General features: G+C 34.3%; 2 protein-coding genes and 2 long non-coding RNA genes across 13 annotated transcripts in view; 2 read left to right on the forward strand and 2 right to left on the reverse strand.

Moving 5' to 3' along the window:
* LOC100741415 (SLIT-ROBO Rho GTPase-activating protein 1) overlaps positions 1–15,136 on the reverse strand; it is a 42,542-nt gene extending 27,406 nt beyond the window's left edge. For 3 of the 7 annotated variants that reach the window (XM_033318538.1, XM_033318535.1, XM_033318539.1), the window contains exon 1: positions 5,060–6,830. In XM_033318538.1, coding sequence (XP_033174429.1) covers positions 5,060–5,135 — 76 coding nt within the window. In that variant the 5' untranslated portion in view covers positions 5,136–6,830. Of the gene's footprint in view, positions 1–5,059; positions 6,831–7,132; positions 7,453–7,762; positions 7,782–15,003 lie in introns of those variants that run through there. The other 4 variants (XM_012394906.3, XM_012394903.3, XM_033318536.1 and 1 more) reach the window with 3 other exon arrangements.
* Positions 15,137–15,618: 482 nt separating this feature from the next.
* LOC100741893 (intraflagellar transport protein 74 homolog) lies at positions 15,619–19,244 on the forward strand. 3 transcript variants are annotated; one of them, XM_012394913.3, is made up of 3 exons: positions 15,619–15,736; positions 16,397–16,693; positions 16,841–19,244. In XM_012394913.3, the coding sequence occupies exons 2-3, from the start codon at positions 16,605–16,607 to the stop codon at positions 18,363–18,365; spliced, it is 1,614 nt and encodes a 537-aa protein (XP_012250336.1). In that variant the 5' UTR covers positions 15,619–15,736; positions 16,397–16,604; the 3' UTR covers positions 18,366–19,244. The 3 variants fall into 3 exon arrangements, with proteins under 3 accessions (XP_012250336.1, XP_024220418.1, XP_003486328.1); XM_024364650.2 differs by having other exon boundaries at positions 15,657–15,801; XM_003486280.4 differs by lacking the exon at positions 15,619–15,736 and having other exon boundaries at positions 16,046–16,693.
* Positions 19,054–22,655, reverse strand: LOC117151175. The gene is made up of 2 exons (XR_004460908.1): positions 22,285–22,655; positions 19,054–22,193 (listed from the first exon to the last, which is right to left on the reverse strand). It is a non-coding gene; the product is annotated as an uncharacterized LOC117151175 (long non-coding RNA).
* A 331-nt stretch (positions 22,656–22,986) lies between these two features.
* LOC117151173 lies at positions 22,987–24,750 on the forward strand. Of its 2 annotated transcripts, XR_004460906.1 has the most exons (5): positions 22,987–23,125; positions 23,281–23,368; positions 23,446–23,517; positions 24,159–24,339; positions 24,426–24,750. It is a non-coding gene; the product is annotated as an uncharacterized LOC117151173 (long non-coding RNA). The 2 variants fall into 2 exon arrangements; XR_004460905.1 differs by having other exon boundaries at positions 24,159–24,750.
* The last annotated feature ends 566 nt before the right edge of the window (positions 24,751–25,316 follow it).

Raw genomic sequence — 25,316 nt, forward strand, 5'->3', positions numbered from 1 at the left:
AAATGATTATTGCGCGTTCAGTTCACTTTTCGTTATCTAAAATCCAATGCATATCAGTTCCTTTGTGTACGTATCCCGTAATTGTACCGTGACGTGTGCATGGTAAACTAGAAACTATCTACTGTAATAGCAGGTCAGAAAGATAGTGCGATGGCCTCTCAATAGTCTTGCTACGAGAATTACCCATTAGCCGTGTAGTTCACGACGAACAACGCGCCTCGTCAATTATCAAGATTTATGTTGCGACCGGCGCGCCCTCCTAAACGAATCGTCACAACCAAGCATTAAAAACTTTGCATAAGGAAATAAGAATACATATAAATCAGATCTGTCCTAATATTTTCTATCGTATCGTTTATCGTAATTGATAGATCATCTTCGTAAGTTACTTTGTAAGAAATTTTATTAAAAAGAATATATTTTATAATTTAATATAGTTAGCACTTTCAATGCTAGTCAAAGATTAAGCATATTTTTAAATTTTGAAATTAAATAAAGAAGGATATGCAATTAGAAAATAGTTGACCATAATAAATTCTAGTTACTCAGTTCCTGCCTTTTATTCTTTGGTTCTTCTTTCATCTTTTTAACTTATGTTACTGAGATCGTTAATTTAATTAATATAAATGCATGGTTCTTAGTTAAATGAAAATTTTAACATCGCTGCTCTACCATATAATACCACGGAATATATTAACTTCCTTGGCGCCAAATATTTTATTAATCTTTTCTGCAATCCTTATAAAGGATCATTTAAAGATCTATTCAAACGCAATTCATTCGATTGGTAATGTGTTGATTCTTCGGACAAAAAAGCTTTTAAAACGTTTGCGTTTCTTTTACTTCGTCGTTTTTCTGAATACGTTCCCAGCGTTGTTGACTTTTACGCGAAAGGAGTAATTGGACTAAACACATCTGCGCGTTTTATCGTTGGCTTCTTTATTGGCGTGTGGAAATTGAAATTGCAGGAGAAGAGAAAAGGGGAATCTCTTTTCGAATCGAAATGAAAATTTTTTGTACAAGCTTTTACAATTTATGAGATTATTTCACTCACTAGTTGGACTGTTAAAGATGAAAACCAAATTCCAAATAACTTTAGATTATTTTCTAGTACATCAGTACTCCCTTTTCATTTTTAAATATAAATAGTAACTTTTGTTTCATTATAATTTAATTTTACTATTTAAAAAAATACATTTCTCTTCTCTATAATCTATATTATAATATACAGGATGATTGGTAACTGGTGGTACAAGCGGAAAGGGGGTGATTCTACGCGAAAAAAAGTCGAAAATATAGAATAAAAATTTTTCGTTTGAGGCTTTGTTTTCGAGAAAATCGACTTTGAATTTTCGCTCGGTACGCTATAACGGATCTCATTGTAGATCGTTGTCTCGATGGAAAAATTAAAAAAAAATTTTTATTCTATATTTTCGACTTCTTTTTTCGCATAGAATCGCCCCCTTTCCGCTTGTGCCACCAATTACCAATCACCCTGTATATTTTTCTAAAATCACTTATTTTAAAATTTCCAAACATAAGTATTAGGTCATTCGAAAAGTGTCTTTCTTTTACAGACATGTCTTTTACAACGATGCATCTTTATACAAACATGAAACCTAATCTGTCGAACGTTGTGATCTTTATTTTGATAGAACAAAATGGATCATACGTAATTCGATACAATAATATAAAACGGAAAATGTTGTGCATCCATTATTTCCTTATAAAATGAAAAAGACTTTTCGGAGAAAATGTTGTGCATCCATTATGGAAAATGTTGTGCATCCATTATTTCCTTATAAAATGAAAAAGACTTTTCGGACGACCTAATACATGATTTTGCAATCAAATGTTTTGAAAGCAGATTAGAAGTTCCGACAGACAAGGAAGCCATATGGAACCCCTTTGATTTTCTCTGGCGCATGGCATGGGGAACCTTCATAACCATCTCGACCGGAAGCTAGCTGCTAGAGTTCGTACGCCATATGGTAGGAACGAATTCGTTCAGAGAACGGATACATAACATGTAATTCTGTTCTGATACAATGCTATCGCTCACGGAAGTGTCTTTTGTTTAATCGTTCAGTGTACTTAAGAAAAGAAAAACGGCTTTACATTTACTCAAAACCCTTTGATTTTCTTTGTTTCTTTTTAATAGCCACTAATTTATAACCAAAAACTTGTATACTATGGTATTTGGAAGAACGTAAAATCTCTGAAATTGAAATCAACATATAAAATTCCGAACTAGCTGCATCTTATCGAAAAAAAAAATAAAAAATTTATTATCATCTCTGAATAAGCTCATACAATTATAAAATAATGATTCGGTGGCTGAAAGGTCATAGGTTCGTAGTGACTATGCAGTTCAACCATAATGTAATATCGCTTAAACAATGAATGTCATTCTAAATGTCATTTTCATACGTGAAACAAAGAGACCGCAGATCGATTCAAAATAGTTGGGCGAAAATCAATTTAATTTTATATATGAAATACTACGAACAGCACATATACTTCTTGGTATATATAATCTATGCAAAAAACCTAATATGGGACAGTTTAACATATGTTCTCTAATATTAGAACTATCAACTAAAATATAAAATTCGTGCTAGAAAAATCAAAATAAAGAATATATTAAAAATAAAAAGATTAAAAATCATAGAAAATTATTCAAATTCTCAAAAATACATAGTTACAAATCTGAAAGATTTCTATAAAAGATTGCAAAGTAGTTATATCGACCAATCTGGTAATTCTAGTGGTAAGGAAACAAAACTAAAAGAAACTGATTTTTTTTCAGATCTATCGTGGAAAACTCCTAAAAGGAAAGGGCTGGCCTTCGATGCAAATCGTGCATCTACACCACATGTAGCATGTACATACTCAACAATACCACGACTCCCTTCACATTGTTAGAACAGCAAATCTACACAGGCATTTTCCAATTAGCATGTAAAAGAAACCTCGTTCAATATGAGAATCCAATCCAGGCAAAAACGTACACTGGTACACGGAATCGAGAATGCCATTTGCGGTGCATTCGACTCTAGGAAAGAGGCAGACATAAATGAAAGAAAGAAATAGGTACCGCGCCTGAGGATCATGAGAGAGAACGACTGCTCTCGATATTCCTTCTAATCACTTTCAAAGAGACAAAGCTCGAAATGAAAGACGTTACGTAATTACCCTTTGCAAATGTGATTACCACCATCGAGCGACTTTTCTGAGCGCCTACAATTTAATTATGCTGCAAAGACTTCACTTAATTTTCGTAATTAATCCGAATGCCAATCTCCACTGTTACGGAGAATCGGCATTTTAGTTGGAAGGTTAAATGACATCATATTTAATAATTTCATTTTATACTATTAAATGTAGGAAAGAATTCTATTTTTTTAATGATAAGCATACAGGTAGGGAAATTCTTATCTGTAGTTTTATTATGATACGCTTTATTTTTTTTCTATAATGTACTGATGATTTTCAATTTTTAATAGTAATTGCAAACTAACTGAAGTTAGATTTTTGGTATAAGAATTTTCCCTATTTATATACGCACTGTCTAGGCAAAATGTATTTTCATTTACAAAAAGTTGTAATACTTTCAATTATTTTCTTAAATATTATGTATCGATTTTAATAACTTTTCTCCATTTTTTGGACATAATGATTCAATACTGTCATCACTATATTGTTACTAGTAAGTGGTTAATTTTTGAAATCAAAACATCCTCTGCAATATTTCTGATATTATATCTTAAATTTAATCTACTACAATATAGATATCAAGAGTAGGAAAAAAATCTTAGGTTCATTGTAAATAGTTCTGATTAAGCTAAAACGCGATGAGAATGCAGTATTGAACGTATACTTTATCAATCGCTATTGTGTTGATCATTATTTATTGCATACCTCAAAACAAGGTGATAAACGATAATACTCAAAAAATTAGATGTCAGTAGTAAAAAACGCTAAGATATCTTAACCCAAAGTATTTACTGCTGTAGATTGTAGATCGTAATATAGACAATAGAAACACAGAACCTTTTTCTACATCTGATATTTTGTTCAGTTTGTGTAATTGGATACTTGGAATTTGTAATTCTGACGAATGCAATAAAATGCGTCGCCCATTGTTCATTTAAAGGTAACATGCTTATTTAGTAAATATGCATGTATTTAGTGAAATAATTGAAGTCATCTTTATCAACCATTGGATTAAATAATATATATCATCTTGGCAAGTGTTATTTATGCGATTAAGTGTTGAATATTTATATCGTAATTCTTTTCTGAGTCAAATACAAAATTTCATTGCTAACTAGAAAATTTCTATTACATTAAAAAAATATAGATTTTATAAACTTACAATTAATGCAAACCACACATTTATGTTCTAATCTGCGAATTTATAATATAATTTCTTTTGATAATATTTTGTTCGGTGATGCTGATACAGCGACCTCCAAGACCATTTTTTCGAGCTCGACATTGCGCCGCGCCGCTTTTCTCGCGTTCCAAGTAACACGACGAGAGAAATTCTATACATTTAAACGAGTATTCGCACTACTCTACACCAGCGGCATTAGATGTCCTCGTCTATCTAGAATTTCCAATATTGTATAACGCATACATTGTGCGAATGTATCACGGCAAAACTGTGGACGAATGAAAGACTTATGGTATAAATGCACGCGAAAATGTCGAAACCAAAATGTACGATGCTTGTAAACTAAATTCAATGAAATCGACAAATAATGTATAGAGCTTATGCGAATTATAATACAATGAATAGGGGTCGTAGAATGATTACTAATGTTTTACGTAGTGATTACTCAAACGTAGGCAACTCAAAGAAATAAAAAAGAACTACGAATAACTACTTACGGGTTTTAGGTTAGGTTAAGTATCTACTGATTTGGTGTTTCGAACTATCACCGAGGGGAAAGATCTAGGAACTTTACTGTTCTGTTTAATGCGCGATTTCTTTCATCCCCAGCTACTTCAGATGCAAGAAAAAGCGAACGCATTTGCATCTAATGAACCATACCTGGAAGTACGTCCTTAGTATCGGGGTTATAAGGATGAATCCATCCGTTTCTCTGCTGAATAATGCACTGGAACATGTTGCTGGACTATGCGTAGGTCTCGATTCGTGTTGATCGGCTGTAACGAACGAACGAGCAAGAGAGAGAAAGAAAGAAAGGGGGAATGGAAGGAAGAGGAAGGGAGAGAGCGAGATGGATCGAGGGAGAGTATACAGCGACGAAAAAGAAAGACGGGGAAACAGGGTGAAAAAAGACACAAGATCCGTTATAGTTGGCAAGTTCTTTCAATGGGCCACCTTCTCCCTCTGTTCCTTTTTAAAAATATCCCTAGAGCGCACCAATTACTGCAAGATCGAGTTCCTCGTTGATTAGCGATTAATATTATCGTACGGCGAGTATTTAGAGCGAAACTCGACTCGATCAAGTACGCAGAAACGAATCTTCTACGCTTACTTCTTTTCCGGTAAGATTTCCAAGCTTCTTTCCAGAATGGTTCTCCGTCAATGCACCACCATTACCGGAACGCTCTAGTTTCTTTTTGTCAATCGTAAAACCGATTCGATTCACGATTCGAGTGATCGGCATGGAGCTCGATGAATGTGTATTCTTGCATCTCGTGAGAAGATACTTTCGATTTATACGCTCGTTGTCGTTCGTTGAAAGACAAGATCGACGATTGGACCGACCTCCATTTCATAGGAGAAACCGCGGGTATTATTCATCATCGGCTTCACATCATTATCAAATGTTCTTCTTGTCGCTCGACTACTCTCTCTTCTTTCTTCGAACATGTGTGTATATTCACACATACACACAACTGGTATACGCATATACGCACCGGTTCTTTATTTATCCCTCTCTAACTCGTTCGTTCGCTTTGTCTCCCACCAATGGACCACCACACTCTTTCTTCTTCCGTTTCTTGATTTCTTCCCTTCAGGCCTGGCTTCCCTCACCGCAGCCCGCTACTCCAAGGATTACTCTCATCCTCGCAACAAAACGAAACACTGTGAGTTCACAGCGATCTTTCCATCGTTCGGCACACGCGCTCTTACACGCAACGTAATGCAATGCACTCGACCGACCGACCGACCGACCGCTCCGGCCTTGAAACGTGTGCACTTCTCTCTTCCCGGTCTAACCGAAACCCATCACCAACGTTCGTTCATACGGTACACTAACGTATGTATTCTGTGATGTTAACGTGAGAAAGAACCAAAAGGGGTGGGCAAAAAGATTGACCAACACGCACAGGCCAGGGAAACAAAGGCGCGGCGCGGTTCAAGAAAGTTAAGAATGACAAGAAAAAGGAAACGAAGGCAGAAGGTAGTCGCCTTTTCTCGTTGCTCCTGCGCCCAGAGGGTGGCTGGTCGGCTGGCTGGGATCGAACTAGATGGCTCGTCGCCAGGCAACCGGATTTTCTGTCTCTCTCTTGCACACCACCTCCCTCCCTTTGCACTCGTTCTTACTTTATCCATCTCTCTCTCACTCTCCCTCTCTCTCTTTCTCTCTGTTCACTTCTCTTTGTCACTCGGTTCCGTACCGGTGCTCTTCTCGCGTTTGCTCTAACCTCCTCGCTCGCCCCACCTTCCTTTCCCCTCTCTTCCTCTATCGTCGCGTTAAACTCTCTCCCTCGGTCCCACTGAAGAGCCGCAGCAGTAGCAACACACCGCACCACACCACATACACACCGGTTACTCTCATGCTCTCTCTCGTTCTCTCTCGCTCTCCTGACTCGCCACCCCCTGCATACTCCGGAACGTGTAGAGGATTCTCTCTCTTGTATATACCTTGGCCGATGACTTTAGGCAGACCGCGCACCGATCTTCACCGTCGTGCCTTGAAAATACGATACTCGATCGAAATTAAAATTTAGAACGTTTTTTTTTATACAACATGAGAGGTTACACGTTTTTCAAACGAGAAATCTCTTAAATGGTAGAAAGAAATGCAGAAAAAGTTTAAAAAAGTTAAAGAATCTTTCTTTCTTCTAAAACTGGAGCTATCTAACAATATATAATTGGAGAAATTAATTAGGCAGTGTAAAGATTAAATTAATTTTAATGTATATTTACTTTCTGCGTAGTAAAGAAGCTATTGTTAAGTAAAGTTTATAAGCTTCTCAGATGACGTGTATTTTGATTTAATATCTCGCGATAGATTTTATACTAGGCTAAGTTTACGTGCTTCTAATTATTGATATTGTGGATTATCGTATTTTTGTGCACGATCAGTCATGATAAAGAGCTTGCGCACAATATTGGCACGCGTTATATCTTCAGCTCAATATCTAGTTTATCGGAAATTTGTAAGCAAAAAGTAGAAAAGAAAGCAAAGAATACGATGAAGTTAATTATATTGAATTGAAACATTCGATTTTGTAGAATAAAATCGGCTTTATCCCTTCCGAGGAAAATTCAAAATACCTGAATTTGTATCGACGTTGTTACAAAAAATAATACAGAGAAGAGGCCATTTATGAAAAATTGGTCGCGCACAAAGAAAAGCCAAAATGAGACAATCGGTTACGGTTATTTTATCTCTTGGCGCGCTTTGCTTTCCCCATTGTGAGGCACTGGCACGTCCTCAAAACGGCTGATTCTCACAGTAGTAGACACGACGATTCTACTATACACGGATCATAAGGCCGGTGCAGCCTAAAAGGAAACAGTAGAAGAGGAAAAAAAACAGAAAAGAGAACACACTTGAAGTTGTTAAGCCGAATCGGCCAGGAAACTTTCTACGTTGAAAGCGTTTCACTTGCAAACGGAAAAGGGGACGAGTCTGTAGAAAACCGATTATATACCAGAGAAATTCCGCGCTCCCGATGCACCGTTTCGAAATCAACTGAATCGCGTAATACCGTTGTCGAAGCGTCGAGCGGAAAGTGTATATCGTGCATACGTAACGAGAGCGAGGGAGATAGGTAGAAAACGGAGGACAGAGATAACAGTTGTCCGAAGAGGGAGAGGGTTAATGAGGGAACAGTAGCCAGAAAGAGACGTAACGAAAAGAGATGAAATAATAGCAATAAAGCGAGGCAAAACAGTGCAAAAGAGATGGCCGCTGAGCTGGTAGGGGAATCAATGAGTGTTACTCGCGCCACCGCTTTTGTTTCTCTCCTCGTCTCTCTCGCTGCATGGTTATACTCTCTGTACACCAGTCTCCCACCGTGGTGTTCTATATAGGCTCGTCCAACCCTCGAAGCGTGACCGTGACTGTGACTCTGATCAAACGGAGTGCACGTGTCCACCGTGTGTACGTTACTCTCTGGCTCTGCGCGCTTGCTTGTGCTCTCGCTGGTCCTGTTCTCTACATCCCCGTAGAACTTGTACCACGTGGAAACACTTTTCTTCGTTTCGACGCGGTTATTTCACGCGATACATGCGTATCATACACACGGTTCCATGTCGTCTAATTGTAGACATTCTTCGCTTGGTCAACAAACACTTAACCATTTCGGTAACCATTTCAGCGCCACGCACCCAGATTCCTAACTAACCTATATTTATGTTTTTTTTCATGATTTCCAAAGTGTGGTTAAAATACACAATTAAAAATTGTTTTACGTGAGTCTAGTAAATTTTATAATATTTGTTATAACACGAACTATCTTCTGTAATGTATAAAATTGGTAACTGTTCGTTAATAAAATGTTTTTTTCTGGTACGACTTCTCTGGTTTCTTAAAGATAATTCAAGAGATCGAGAGAGAGAGAGAGAGAGATTGCACTTGATATAAAAGTGGATCTCGTTTGCTCATTCGATGTACTCAGCACCCTGAAACAAATTGCTTTTCATCGGCCACTTCGAAGGCACTCAGGGATCATCTTACGATTGGCTTAGTTTATCGGCAGGTTACTACCACTGTTAGTTTTTCTGCATTTTTTCATTTACTTTATCACCAACTGGTGAAGAGAAATATGGTCGAACTGTTTTCTATTCATCTTCTTATTTATTTTTGATTCTTAGTATTTTGAGAGTCTAAATATGAAATAAAAGACAGTAGTATATAAATGCACTTCTGTTTTGATTTTACAGAATTATTGTGGAGGTTATGTCAATTATTATGATCGCGGTCAAGAATTTTATAAGAATAAAACACTAAATTCTACGTAAGAAGAGAGCATTTAATCTTGCTCTAAGATCAGAATACGAGGATTGTGGAACCATTAGCGTCATCTGTTATTTAATTTCCAAGTCATGATAATTGGATCTGATTTCGACAAAAGATACTTTTATTATTAAATTTACAAATATAGAAACATGAAAAGAGGATAGTATCTACAATTAATTGCATAAACTTGATTTGAATGAAAGCAATATTGTATTTCAAAAAATTTTCATAAATCAATCCTTTTTTAAAATTTATTCTCATTGATAATGATCGATATCGATTTGCTTGTTTTATTTATTTTCTTTTTCGTGAAGAAACTGCACTTGTTTCCAACATAATCACGTATTAAATCTGAAACGTCGTAAAAGCACTTATGAAAAATGTACCCTGAACCTAGCGCGCTCGCAATTGGTTGACTCAGCCAAGTGGTTCAATGGGATACCGCGCCATTTCATTGATGCCGCTAACCTTATGGTAAGTAACGGCCAATGTCGTTCCTTCTTCAGCTTAAATTCTAAATTATTTCTATGAAAATTACACTATACAAATTTATATTTCTTCAATGTCTATTTCACATTTATCAAATTGCATTAAATTAAAATCAATTGTTGAAACAATCTAATCTTTATAATTATCGTATAGTAGTAATAATGATTGTCATTATTACCCTTTTATATGGTAATTTTAATTTCAAACATTAAAAAATTGTTAGTTACTCATAGTATAGATAAAGTTCATTCAGTGTGTACTATTCTAAAACTGAATCTCTATTCATGTGATCATTACGTAGTAGCGCTACCGCTATTTTAAAGCTAAAGATCGTTCGGGGTTCCGACCTTCGTACAGATAAGCGTGCAGATTCAATACCACTTAGACTTCTTACCGTGCACCTATCCAGAAGTCTTTGTTGATCCATCAGATTAGTGTCAACCTGAAACAATTATTCTCCACGCAAAATTTCCGTACAATTTTACAATTTCTATGTCATACATTCCAGACTAACGCAAATATAAATATCGTATGTATGCATGCACACTATTCTTGTATTGGTTAATCACACTTTCTGATTAATCCCATTTTTAGAAATTCCCTATATCTCTTCTTTATTATCTCTTCTTAATTAAAGATATGAAATGATTCTAGTACTTTTGATTTAATTTTCTTACTCTATACTTTAAAAATAGTTCTACTGCATTCTTTCCAAGTAACAATATAAGATAATTTACACCGTGTCTCTTGCTTAATTTTTTCGACAGCCCTCACGATACATATACCGAGAAATGGAATTAATTTAAAGTACAACGAGTACTTTCTTATATGTATACCGTCAGTGTTAAATGCCAGCAGCACAACCCTAGCGCTTTATTCGCCTTGCTATCTCGTTAGCGAACTCTATTGGTGTTTCTGTACAACTCGCGACATTTCCTCCTGCAAGTTCACAATCTACCCGGTGAGAGGCCGCGTTCTTTATCTTATAATCGTTTTTCGGAATGTAAACGCACCCATAGAGTATACACAGCGACATTCGATTGTCCTTACGAAGGAATTATCCGATCCCCTTTTCGGGCGATTTATCTCAATTAGTAACTCATTCCGATAGTTAACGTCGTACATCTAGATGAAAATATACGCACGCCACAAGCTAATTAATCTAACAATGATATAGACGTTAGGGAGACATATTATTTCTTTGTAATTTCTTCGCCTCTATTCTAGTAGGACTTAGTTGCTAATGAACTAAAATAAAATGAATGTCCTTGCTAGTACTTACACATGTGCATCAAAAAATTATACTGTCCCGTGTATATGTGTGTTCGCTGTTCTACACAGCGGTTTAGGAGGCCGAACTTTCGTTCGTGATATTTATAGATCGGGAAAATCAAATCGAAAATATCCTTGAAGTTATTCAAAGGGATTACAATGTGATATATATATATATATATATGTGTAGGGACTTCAGATTATAATATTTTAATAACCGAATAACTAGATTACAAATTTTTATGCATTACAATTTGAAGATACCAAAATGTACAGAATGCGTATAATACATAATAATATATAAAATATTGAAAGCAAAATAATTGTTTTTAATAACTATTTTATATTTATATCTTTAATCGGTAAAACGAATTTCTATTTAAATTCCATCTTTTCATTACGTTCAAAAAAATATAATTTTTTTGGAAAACATTTAAATAAAACATGTAATCACAATAGTACTTGAATGAAAGATATACATATCTTTTACTGGCTGGGATAGATACCCTCTTTGACACTCTAAAAATGGTGTCTGTTCGTAAAAACATCTGCCGCACAAAGCAGGAAATGTCGTTCCCTTTTTACTCTTCACTTTATTCAGATTTCTTCACCGGATTTACGGTTAAAGTAATGACAAAAATTCTTAACTTTTCTTGTGAACAAGCTCTTCCGCCGACAATTTATCAAAGAATTATTTTCAATGCTTAAAGAATCCCTAATTAGTTTAATTAAAACATTGATCAGAACCTTCAAACGTATATTCTACATTTTACTTCCAGTTTAATGAGAAAGAGTGAATAGCAATAAAAAACAGTATAAGTTTAATTTATGACCGCTTTTTTATTCAGATAAGTATTAGAGATTATTCCAAATCTCTCAATACGTAATTATTATTTTCACTACCTCCTTTATTATTATGTATTTATTATGTATCAAAACATTATGTCATTCAATAAATCTTATATCAATACCCTATCGCTTACATAACTTAAATCTGCTGTTTGTATCTTTTCAGATGCCTTCTTTTTTTTGGAATAATTCATTTATAGAAAGAGTGGAGTACATAAAAGTAGTAAATTAGTAAAAATAAAATAAAATTATATTGTAAAATTCATTTCGGGTCATATAGACTCAAGAGAATAGCAGGATTAAATTACTCAGGAAATAAACAAAATGTAGAAACACGTCTGTGAAGCGACGCGTCTACCGGCGTGGCGCGCTCCGCGTAGCGGCGGGTCACTAAAATCGATATTAAAGCAGACAATGTTGCAACCGTGCAACGTGGTATAAACACAAAAATCAGAATGCATAGAGGAAACGGTCGACGCAGTCAGGCACGACTGTGTGGAACGAGTGGCAACCAACAATGAGAATATGCGCATGCGCCTCGAGAAATCAAGAAATACATAGACGCACGTCCACAGTGCGTCTGAAAGTGTTCGGTGTGAATGTGTTCACTAAAGAATAAGGAGTGGGAGAAAAAAACGGAGAGGGATGGGGGCAGTACGCGCGTTAAAGTAAAATAAAAACAACCTTGAAAGTTTGTAAACGGAAACAGGGATGGGCATCCGATGTACGTTCTTCTGGGAACTTCCGATCGGACAGACTTATGATTATGAATGCACGACACGTTGCACTATGCCACATTGATGAAATGATAGGAAATTAAATAAATTTTCAAAATTTGCAAAATGTCAAGATTCCTCTTATTTTGTAATATCAAGTTATAAATATATTTATGATATTAAGGTTATATTTCTTTTATCATTAAAAAATACTTTTATTCAGTCCAGTATAATTTCATCTAATTCCTGATGAAATATGGACGTATAAATAGGATTATTAGACTATTATAGTATGTATTACATATACAATAAGTATGTATTTATGATAATAGATAATGAAGAAACAGAGATGTTTAACAGTGTCAAACATGTGAGAGTTTTTTCAGAATGCCGTGAAACCTATCCTTGTTGCTTCCCACGACTTTAATATGCAGACGAGGCGATTTCTAATGCGACGCGCCAACATTTCAACTGAGAGACGTGCAAGCACCTCATTTGCCTCATCGAATGACGATTGGTATTACACGATTGTTCATTGATCCAGTGAAACTACGTTTTTTGCTTTCTTTCGTTGCACGAAATATTTGCGAGAAATTTTATACATAAAAATTATTAATTAACAATTGGAAATAATATGATAAGAATCTAGATATAATAATAAATAATATCAAAAAGAGGATTCGATACATCTCTTTATGGCGTCATGATGATTTTATGATAAATCTTTCTTTAGAAAACTTGTAATGTTGATTACATTATAATTTCTAAGATATACGTTCGAAGCGTAAAGCCGAAGCCTATTACCTATACAAACGTATAACTCAAGTACGCCGGTAACTAGGAATGTCTAACGCAACCTTCGAATGCACCAGCATTCCACAAAGGGTGTAATAGTCTCTACTTGATTATGCTGTACAATGCTCTGGCTGATAATAGCAGTTTACAATGTCGCGATATTCTTAACACATGAAATCCTGTACTTACGTCATCTATTATGTTCTTTTCAATAAATTTTTCTCTCGTCTATCAACAGATTTATAATCATTTTAAGATTACTTTTACCGAACTAAACAATGTTTTACATGGATGAAATAATTCTTTTTAGAGAGGTGTCACAAGTTAAAGCTCATTTTATTGTATAAAAAAATATTTACTATCTTTTGTTACATATGACTGCATCATCTTATGAAATAATTAAATATAAGTATTTTTAGCATTGAGTAATATATTACACGAATTAAGCAATGTTTTATATGGATGAAATATGTTATTCTTTGCAGAGAAACATCGCAGGTTTGAAATACATTGCATGCCAAGATGCACAAATAAACGGCATTTTGAACATAAAAACATCGACACGTCGCGTTATTCTTCGAAAGTCAGCGTCGCGGTACTCGCACTGTCGAGTGCACATTATAACGAGATTTTCTAACATCTGTTGACCATATAGCCGCTAAGCTTTTTATACATTCCTACACGCCAAACGTATTGAAAAAATGCTCCATGTATTAAGGAAAGAAAAAACACGAAAGAAATGTCAGCACTCGCTGTTTTATCGATGGGATGAATGAAACAAATTGCACCTTTACACTCTTTACAGTCAATCGAGCAGATGCACGCATCCCAATGGACGTTGGAACGAGTTTTATCGAAATAAATTACCCTTCGACTCGGAGCACGCCGCGAATATATTTCAAACCAGTAACACAAATCTATATCCTTATCTTAAATCTTTTCATAACAAGAAAACCTGACATAAAATTAATAACTTTACAAATCGAATTTTAGGGAAATAAGATAACAAAACTCCCCTGATTTCCCAAAAAATTTTCGATAAAATTATTGCCAACAAATATCAATCTGTATTATTATAGTCACAAAATTCAATCTCAAAATAATTTACTTACGATCGATGCAAAATATAATAAAATCTTCCTGATTTTGAAAGAAAAATCTTTGATGAAATTGTTTCCAATAAATACTAATACTGCTATAACAAATCCCAATTTCAAATTCTAAGCATTATGGGAAACAATTTATTTACGATTCATCTAAAATATATTAGTTAGAAAAAGTTGACTTTCTCTGTGAGTAAAAAGAGAGAAAAATGGAGTGAGTACAAACCACAAAAAATGAGAGAGAGAGAGAGAGAGAGAGAGAGAGAGAGAGAGAGAGAGAGAGAGAGAGAGAGAGAGAGAGAGAGAGAGAGAGAGAGAGAGAGAGAGAGAGAGAGAGAGAGAGAGAGAGAGAGAGAGAGAGAGAGAGAGAGAGAGAGAGAGAGAGAGAGAGAGAGAGAGAGAGAGAGAGAGAGAGAGAGAGAGAGAGAGAGAGAGAGAGAGAGAGAGAGAGAGAGAGAGAGAGAGAGAGAGAGAGAGAGAGAGAGAGAGAGAGAGAGAGAGAGAGAGAGAGAGAGAGAGAGAGAGAGAGAGAGAGAGAGAGAGAGAGAGAGAGAGAGAGAGAGAACGAGACAGATAACAAGTGCATGGTTACTGGTTACAACTTACTGTTAAAGACGAGCAGCTTCCGCGTGGAGCCAAGCCTCTTGATGGGCGACTTCACGCCGTCGATTTCTTCTTCGTCCATGTTCGTATCAACGACGCGGCGTCTCGATTTCCGTCAAAAACCCCACTCGGGGTTTTTCTCGTCCCGTGTTCACGCACGCACGATCGGATAGTTTCTATGAAGTGAGCACAAAATACTTGTCACAGTTTAAAGCATTCTCGGGCACGAGGAGGTCACCGGTTGATTGCGGTGAAACCGGTTTATCGGGCAGCGTTGATACCTTTCTATGATCTGCACTAGATGCGCTATCACCGGGTACATGTGCCAACCGTGTGCACACGGACTACTACGGTCTATTGAGCAAAAGGGCAAGAGGAGGGAAGGATGAAGAGAGGAAAAGAAAGAAAAAAAATGGCAAGCGTCAGAGAAGAAATGCCAACGTGAAAGAAGCGTGTATGAAACGAGTGAGTAGCGTTGATCGTTTATACGTCGACGGGACGAATCGCGATGCCACGGGTAAACGTATCTACAACGCGGGTTACTGTGGTAACGCCGATTGGTTTCTGACTATCCCGAGGCACACTGAAGATATTCTTGGACTACCGTATATTAATTCGAGTTTGGGGGACCGGCGTCGCTACCGCCGTCACCGTCGCCGTCGCCGTCACCGTCGTGCATTGCCACTTGGTCGCCACGCCGCGTCACTTTTGTTGCTTAGCAACTGCCTGTTCCAAGGTAACCTCATCCTGTTGCCATCTGTTGATGCCTCGGTTGAACTAAGAATTTAATTTTTTATTTCGGTAAGTGTATCGATAAATGTAATGGAAAATAGAGGAATCGATTATAAATGTTTTTATTTCTACTATGGGTAACATTACTGTCGGTTAAATAGCGATGAATTCAAATTTTTAAATTTCTTTTTAAATATTGTTTTTATGAACTTTTTAAGAGTATGAGAGTATCTATTTCGACATTGTAAATGATCGTATTTAATTAGTTTTATTTTTGTAATGTTTGATCTAGGTATATCTAAATGTATATTTAAAAGTATATTTTTTGAAAGTTTTTTTATAAAATAATTTTCTTATAGCGCTATTAAAAGTTATATATCTCTTTATACAAGGATATGGATGTTAATTAAATGTTATTATATCTAATTTCTATTCATATCAAGTGTATGGATTGATATGGATTGGTTTCTATGGCAACCAAATGTAAACCAAAAGGATCATAAAGTGCTCTAGCAAGATAATGTCAGTTATTTGTGTATCTATAAAAATTACTGTTTATTAATACATAAGATACCTGTATCCAATAAAGTGAAAAATATCTTAAATAATTCATCATAATGCAAAGACCACAGACAAGTATTCCATTGCAAAGCAAATATGATAGATTTTACAGAGGTGTAAAGAATGAATCTGGAGAGTTTTATGTCACCTCGGGTACTACTCGACCAGGCACACCTGGACAAAATGTACTGGCAAGACCACCATCATCATTGGCTTTACTTAACCATGTACCAACACCTACTTCACGGTTGAGTACAATCAGTTCAACTAGTTCCGGAGCATTTAACTCAGCATTTCCTTTGCCTGGTCAGATGAATATAAACGTTACGGAGAGGCCTATCACCCAACATGGAGTAGCAGGTCTGAGACCTGGAACAGCTAGAGGATTGTCAATGACCAGGTATAAAAATTTATTTTTCTATATTTCATATTAAATCTATACGATTAGAGTAAGATTAATTATAATATCAGTATTATTTTGATAGATGTAATGGAATTATTAAACTCACATTTCTGTTGTTTTTTAATCTACATTTTCTATTCTCAGACAAATTCAAGATAAAAGATATTACATTGGACTCATGCAACTGAAAATCAGAGAATTAAGTCAAGAAATTGCTGTTATTTTCAAAGATATTGAAGATCAAACTAAGGAAAGAGCTACTTATATACATTATGACAAAAGAGCCAAAGATTTAGCTATGGAATTAACAACTTTGCAAGGACAGCTGGCTGACTACAACATCATTGTAGATAAAATGACATCTGATGTTGGGAAAGAAATCATTGAACAAGAGACTGAAGAACTTGCCACAAAGAATGAACAAAATTTATTGAAAATCGAAGATATGTTTGAAGAAAGAAAAGAATTAGAGCAGAAGTTAACTAAAATAGAAAAACAGTTAGAGGATGAAAAGAAGAGGACTGAAAGACTTATAGAGAGCATGGATTTTAATATGAAAGAAAAATATGATGAATTATCAAAAGAAAAAGCAAAACTGCAAGAGAAAACAAATGCATTGCAACAAGAATTGGATGAATTATATAAAGAACAAGCTTATTTGGAAGAAGAAATAACATTATCTCCATTGAAACAGGAAGCAGTTAAATTACATTTGAAAATTATAGAAATGGAAGAAAAAAGGGACAAGTTGAAAGAAGAAGAGAAGCATAGAATTTCACCAGAAGAGGAAAGAGGAAAACTACTACAAAAAATTAAGCAAGACAATCTGGATATTGCAGCTGCTGAAGCTCAATTGACTGAGAAAAAGAAACAGGTACAAGAAACTGAACAAAAACTCGAGCAATTGGAAACAGACATGGAAGATACTCAAACTGAGAAGCAAGCAAAATTTAAAGAACTTCGTAAACGAGAAGAAGTTATAGAGCAATTTATGAGTTCTTTTGAGCAGAATAAAGATGATGAGACAAGAAAAATGGATAGATTAGAAAATACAATAGTAGAATATTTGGAAAATATTTCAAATATGTTAAACGTTGATATTGATTTTATAGGAAATGATGAAATAGCCATTCTGAATAATTTACCACCCTTCAATGACTATGACTACAGTAAGAGTGATCAAAGTTTTGAAAAATTAACTAAAGAAAATTTAAAATTGCAGCAAATTTATAGCGAAATGGAAATGTTGGAGCAAAAAATTCAAGCAGAATTTGTTGATCTTAATGAAAGAATGGGTAACAAAGATAATAAATCAATAACTCCAGAAGACCTAGAAAGTTTCAAAGCTAAATTGACATTGAAACAAGGGCAATTAATAGCAGAATGTGAACAATTGAAACATCAACAATTAGAATGTGAAGAAGAAATCAAAACAATTCAATTTGAGTATGATGAAATAAAGCAACGTTTAGAAAGTAATGATATATACACTCAGATTAGTGTATTAGAGAATACTATGGACAAGTTGCTGGAAGAACATAAGAAGATTCAAGATTTTATTGTCAAAGAGGAGAAACGTGGTAATTATGATCCAATAAGAAAAGACACTTTTAATTCAATAAATATTTATAATTCTATGTTGAAAGAAAATCTAAAAACTATTTATTAATTAAAATTTTTTTTAACATTTATTTTCATTTTGTGCACGATTAACCAATGTTTGTAGTATTTATTAAGTATAGTTAACCTAAATCAGATTTACCTTTCTTTCTTTCTTTTCCCGAACTCTATGTAGTTTCTCACCTTTTCCAGATTCTGCCTATCATTTCAATCCTCTATGGTTATTCCTTCTAAATATAAAAATTTTCCACATTATGCGAATAATTGTATAATTAAAGTAATATATAAATAAATAATAATAAAAGTATTATCATGAACGCCACATCATTTGTTTTATCGCAGAAATAAGGTATAGGAATATGAGTAAGGTAATAACTGAATTGTAAAATGTACTTTTTGACGATTATAATTTTATTTAAGATATTTCAATATTTCAAAGAGAAGTTCATTTTTCGTAGCAGTGTTATTTATGGCAGTTACAAACATGTGATTAGTAAAATGATTGAATACTTATAGTTGGTATGTAGAGTTATGTAAATGAAACTATGGAATACAATTTTTTGAATACTAAGAACACGCAAAGCTAGTAGCAAAAAATATATAAATCGCGATTTATATTATTATTATAAATATTCAATAAATAAATATTTGAAATAAACTCACACACAGCACACAATACAGCACACAATACAGCACACAACACAGCAATCCATAGAAAATAAATATGACGAAATAAGTAAGAATACATATATGATGATCTTATATTCTAAATCCTTACAATATAAATTTACCTTAATACATACCTATATGTTATAAACTATCTTATAAATAAATGTTTATTTTAATACTTTACTGTAAACCATACACAATATATCGTGTCCTACTATTAGGTTGATACGGAAACTATAATAAAAATTTTTCAAACTAATTATAAGTTATTTTATCTTTGAATATATTTTACATTTAGTAACTCCAATTTACTCAATCGCTTTAGCATACTGTAGACTAGATTTATTATCCATGAACTGAGATCAAATACTCTACTAAGTTCGCCAGTGAAATATAAAAAGAAATTGCACAATAAAACGTAAAATTCCAAAACATCTATTTGGTATAACTATACGATAATTGATACGATGTTTTTTACATATATAAAGCAAAAACAAATTTGTTTCTTCAGTTTTTTTTAATACCTGGACTAAACTGTTCGAGTTAGTGTCCATGGATTCATTGACTAGATACCACTCCTAATAATAATTTAATTATATATTAATTTGACTAGAATTTTTTACAAAGTGATAGTGACTATGCGTATACAATGTATAAATTAATTATTTTATCATTTCGAAATAAATAAGCTTAAAATTAAATGCGATACAGGGTGTTCCTGCACAAATTAAGAGAGTTTGATCAGAAAAAATGGAGCACTTCATATATTAACTTCAGTCGGTATGTTCGGATTAGATATTACTAAGATATAGTAATGGACATCTCTATCAATTTAAAAAGAAGTACAGATTTGTGTTAATTAATATAAAATTATTCTTAATTATTAAACACAGCCACATAATACTTTTTACTTAACAAAATACTTTTTGTACTAAATTGTTGTGCTTGTGATTAGTAATCTTCCCAGTTCAAAATTATCAAAGAATACGTATATGATAATTTAATCCTAAACGAATACATAATTAGCTGCCTTGTAAAGGACGATTTAATAAATTTAATTGTTTAAACTGTACCGACTGAGTCATAGGAATTTGGCAAAAAAATCGGAATTATATACATACGTAGGTAATATTCCTTCAGTTTTATTGACAACCGTTTACGTAATTAATTTTGAAATAAGTTTAATTTTTTTACTTTATATAACTATTGGAATTCTAATTTTTGATGAAATTATTTTTTTGCCATAAACCTATATAATAATAATATTGATGTAGATTACTGGCACATTCCCCGAAATGAATAGAATATTGACTTAGTTAATAAATTATATTATGTATACACGATCAGATAATATAGACTGCAATTTCTTAACTATTCTTTTTGTGATTCTTTTTTACGATTATAGAAAGCGAGTATGATATATTTTCATGACTTAACTTTTGTATGGCATCGTATCCACGGATATTATTTATTTGACAAATGTATGGTACGTATGTATTTAAATATGCAAAATTAATGTCACACAAGTAGAGGATATATTGAAATAAAAGTTTCAGAATTGCATTTACTTGTGGCCTGCATATCCTTTGAGGAATATGATACTTACGATACTTATGTGTTAAGTGAAAAGAACGCGATGACTAGAAAAGTATGGTTGACTAGAAACATAAAAAAGCTATACGAAAAGGTATACACACGTCTCGTTGATGCTACATGTAATTAAATTAAATACATATTTTTTGTAATTTAAGATTTCAACTTAATTTCTAGTAATTCACGAGAAAATTTCAGAAAAATTTATCTCGAGATTAAAATCCGTGGCACCAATGCGAACGACTAAAAATAATAATGACTAGACTGTATTATTTTGTGACTAGATTAGGTTTTCTAATAATTCGATTTCTTGACTAGATCGTAATTATACTTTTTTTCTTTTTTAGACTAAATTCTATATTTTGATTCTCATAGTGTATACTACATTTTTATCACTTGCTGACTAGATCGTTGTATTGTCTCTTTTTATATTAACCTCTAAATATTTTCCTTCCTTCGTGTAAGTACGATATATATGAATTAAAAAAGAAAGGAAATTTAAACTTAAAATATAAAATAATTACATTACCTTAAATTAATGACTAGCTCGGTGTTTAGAAATCTTCGAAAATTTTGTCAATTCCTTACAATAAACCTTAAAACTCTAAATTAAAATATAAGACTAGTTACATTATTGTTAATAAATGTTATACTAGTATTGTTACGTCACGTGACCCTCTATATAGATTGCAAACCATCCCTCGGCCATAAAATTAAAGATTTTGTCAAGGCCCTTAATTGCTTCAACATATCTTTCAAATCAAGACATTCCTTAGGGTTATTGTTCAAAAACCTGCTTTTCCCATATTTTACTGGTTTGAATTATGACTCTAAGAAATGTCTCGATTTGAAAGATATGTTACAGCAATTGATGGTAAAGTCAAAATCTTTAGTTTTATGACCGAGGAATGGTTTCTAGTCTATATAGAGGGTCACGCGACGTTACAAATATAAGGAAATACATTTACATCAATGCCAATAATCTTTAATCGCAGAATTGACACATTCTCAAAGTTTCGTATTATTTAATCAAATAATAAATTAGTTACCTTACCAATAAAGTGTCAAAGTCAAAAATCGCAATACGGTTGTTTTCTGTCTTCAAAACGTCTTTTTCCATAAAAGCAGTATAAGTGATGACAAGTTTTCTTCAAATGTTTTTGATCTATTGATTAATCGATATATGCTTCCTTCAGTGATAAGCTTTTTGCAAACGGTTCCTGGTCGTCGTATCTTTTGCAGTGTTTTCTTCGATCTTCGACTTTTACTTAAATAATCAAATTCAAAATTTGTTATGTAGTATTGCATGATTATTTGCTTGATATATCAATCGAGATAGGCGATCTGCAACGCCGACTACTGGCCAATTTCGAAGGAAATTCTCATCCACCGAGCATATGATTCGAGTAGTGTTGTACTTTTAACATCAGAACTCTACATCTCTCTCTTTGTACAAATTAAAAATACTTTCGTATGTACAAGTATATTTACACAAATCCTCTGTAACAGAGGGTAATCTTTGCTTTCCCTTCCCCGATTTCAACATCGTCAACGATATTCCACTTTATTTCATTGATGGTAGATGTCCTCATATAATTTCAAATCAGTAGTGAATCTGTCATTAAAAAATATATTTCTTCCATAATTTTATATAAATGAACACTTTGACCGTCTTTGAATGTATTGGTTTTCTATGTTGTACTTACAGTGTGTAGATGTCAGATTACTCTCGGACGTTTTATCGGTTCGACGAATTCCGTCTCGGTGTCACTCAAGGATCTCCGGTTTCTTCCAGTGTTTCCAGTTCAGTCTTGGTAGTTCGGTTGGTTATCAATTCGAAATTCAGCTCGACGATTGCTCTCGGTGATTTCAATTGAATGTGTCGAATCGGGAGAGGGGAAGCAGGATAGAAGATTGCAGACCCTCGGAGATTGGATCTTGGTTTTGAAGAAAAAGGTGAAGGGAAGAGAAACGAGAGGAAAGGAAAATACGAACAAAAACATACAAGAGGGGGGAAAAAGAGAAATTAAAAATAAAAGAAAATTCTCCGAGGGCCCACGCAAGCGCATAGTCACTCGCCTGCTCGCAGACTACCTCAAATTCTGTTCGTCGCGCTCCAAGATGCATATTTCCCCCACTTTTCGGCCCCGTGCCACCACCACACTCCTTTCGGAGGTGCACAAGTTGGCACGTGCCCCACTTCCACACTTCTGCTCTGTAGCATGCCGCTTTTTATTCCCCACCGCTAGCTTTCCCCTCTTTGCCGCTCCGTTTGTCACATCCTACAGAAACGGACCGTGGATTCGTTCTGTTCCGGGATTCGCACGATCTGCCCCACCACAGGGCCAATTTTAAAGATTTGCCCCCCACGCGCGCGTGCGCATGTGTCGCGCCATTAACATTACTATAGTAAAGAGAGGTAGGGGGATCCACTCTCGCAGGGCGCTACTGTGCGCATGTACGGCTTTTGTACCACGTGCAGCTTCTATATTCCATGCTTAGCGTGTGTCGCTGTATCCTACGGTCGTTTTTTCTTGTAACTGTTTGGTATGTATAATGTATAAAAGGATACAATTTTCGGTTGTTTTTACTTGATACTACTTTGAATACTTTAGATTAGCATTTTAGAAATTAGCGTTTGAATCGTTCCACTTTGAAATTTCTATGTCTAATTATATTTAATGAAATTCACTATATTGTAGGTTAGAATTATGTTATTGAAGATTGCATTATGAGAATGGTGTAAACATCTCAAACAGCAGAGTGGTAGTATATAATTCGTATAATCAGGTAGAGAATTATTCTTATCAGATATTCAAATTTTGATTTTGTTTACATTTTATACAAATATAATGTATTATTCACAGAGATGAAATAAGGCGGCATTGGCGTCACGCGTTTGAAAAATACTTATCTACTTCGTTTGTCCCAGTATTTGAGTGAGTTATTTTACTATATCAAATAATATATATATAATATGTAGATATCTTTTCATATTTTTAATAGAAGAGATTAATGTGAAATATTAATTAGTATTAGTAGAATCTCTCTAGAGATTTCAAAGTAACTTGTGAAAAGAAGATAGCCAAGGTTACGATAATCGTTATTATGCGTGTCCCTGAATAGAATAGGGGTTTAGTAATACGACAGGTCCTAAATCATGATTCGACCGTGAATACCAATGCCGTGCCCGCATTGTCAGAATGTGTTGCAGTTCAAGATTCTAGGTTGAATTAATGTATTGTCATGCTTATAATGTACAGATAACCTCATAAAAAAGAAACTCACAAACTTTCAATGGAAAAACATTTAGAGATGTAGAAATTCAAATCTAAATTTAATTAGTACCTACGTATATGTATTCAGTGTTTACTTTTTCTTTATTATATTGAAATTATTATCTTTCTTTTCGACACGAAGAAGATGAAATGTATTATTTGTAAAAATTCCAATATTTATTCGTCAGTAGCTATTTAAGTTTGAAATTAGTTAAAATTTTAACGATGATGTAAAATAAAATCATTTCCAAATACATATTGGGATAATAGCGAATGGTAACAAGCAATTTTCGTTTTCCCAGGGGGTAATGCGAGAATACTAACAGGGTGGTATCGAATCGATTAAATTACTACGAGAAATCGGCGATGATGTTCGATCGTGTATTCGGGCCATGAATTCGATTAGGCATTGCGTGGCCCACGACGCGGATAGTCTGTTTACCGTGTCGATTTAGGAACTTGATATCCTCGACGTGCAGCGTGGTAAGTCCGTAGATTCGTACGCGTATCACAGGGCAACGCGTTATAGAATTTCCTCGTTCCATATCGAATTTAGCTGTCCCTTTCAGCGCGTCATTTGTCTTGGTATGTCTATCCACGAACCCTCGTAATAACTTCAAGCTTCGTTTCACTCGAGTCGTGCAAACATTGCGATCGACTAGTAACTAGCATTGTGATACAGTTATCGAGATTACTATACACGAGTACACGTGGATGTTAGTCTTTGAAATATGTAAGATATTTATAACGAAAAGTAAACGTATCATTTAAATTAAATTAAAATAAATTATCGCAAAGGGAGCGTTGACAGTACTGGTTGGCACTGATACTTGAACACGAAGAAGACAGAAATCTTGTGTATTTTGATGTTTGTAGTAAAATAGTAAAAGCTGTGACGTTACTTCTAATAATTAAGATATATAAAAGAATGTTTCTCTAATTTATATTAGATATTATAGCTCTATCGACATTCAAATTAATATAAGTTTGGTATTCAATCGTTGTAAATTAATAATTTAAAGTAATATCTATGTTAACTCGTAGTACTACTGGCAGGATCTTTAATTTCATTCATTCTTCAATTTCCTTTGTTCCCTATCTTTTGGAGAAAAAGTATGTTCCTGACATAGCAATAGCAAAACTGACCAAGTTCAATTTCCTATAAGTGTATAAACATCCTGATCATAGTCTACTTACATCTTATTACATCAATTAATCTCTATCATCGAAAAACAGGAGTATGTTCTTTATACCTATTGAGTGTTTCATAGTCTTTGATACGCATACGTTTGTTCACGTGTATCATCGAAGGATTCCTCTCAACTGCGGTGCCTCGCATGTCCCGATGTAGCCTAATCTCGATACGAGTATCCTATACGATTTAATTAGCTAAGTATGCCCACGGCAGGGCATCGTCACACCGCATTTTACTACCCACCAGGCAATAATTCCATCCCTCT

The sequence above is a fragment of the Bombus impatiens genome, unplaced genomic scaffold (genome assembly GCF_000188095.3).
Source record: "Bombus impatiens unplaced genomic scaffold, BIMP_2.2 scf_0102, whole genome shotgun sequence".
NCBI classification, from domain to species: Eukaryota; Metazoa; Arthropoda; class Insecta; order Hymenoptera; family Apidae; genus Bombus; species Bombus impatiens.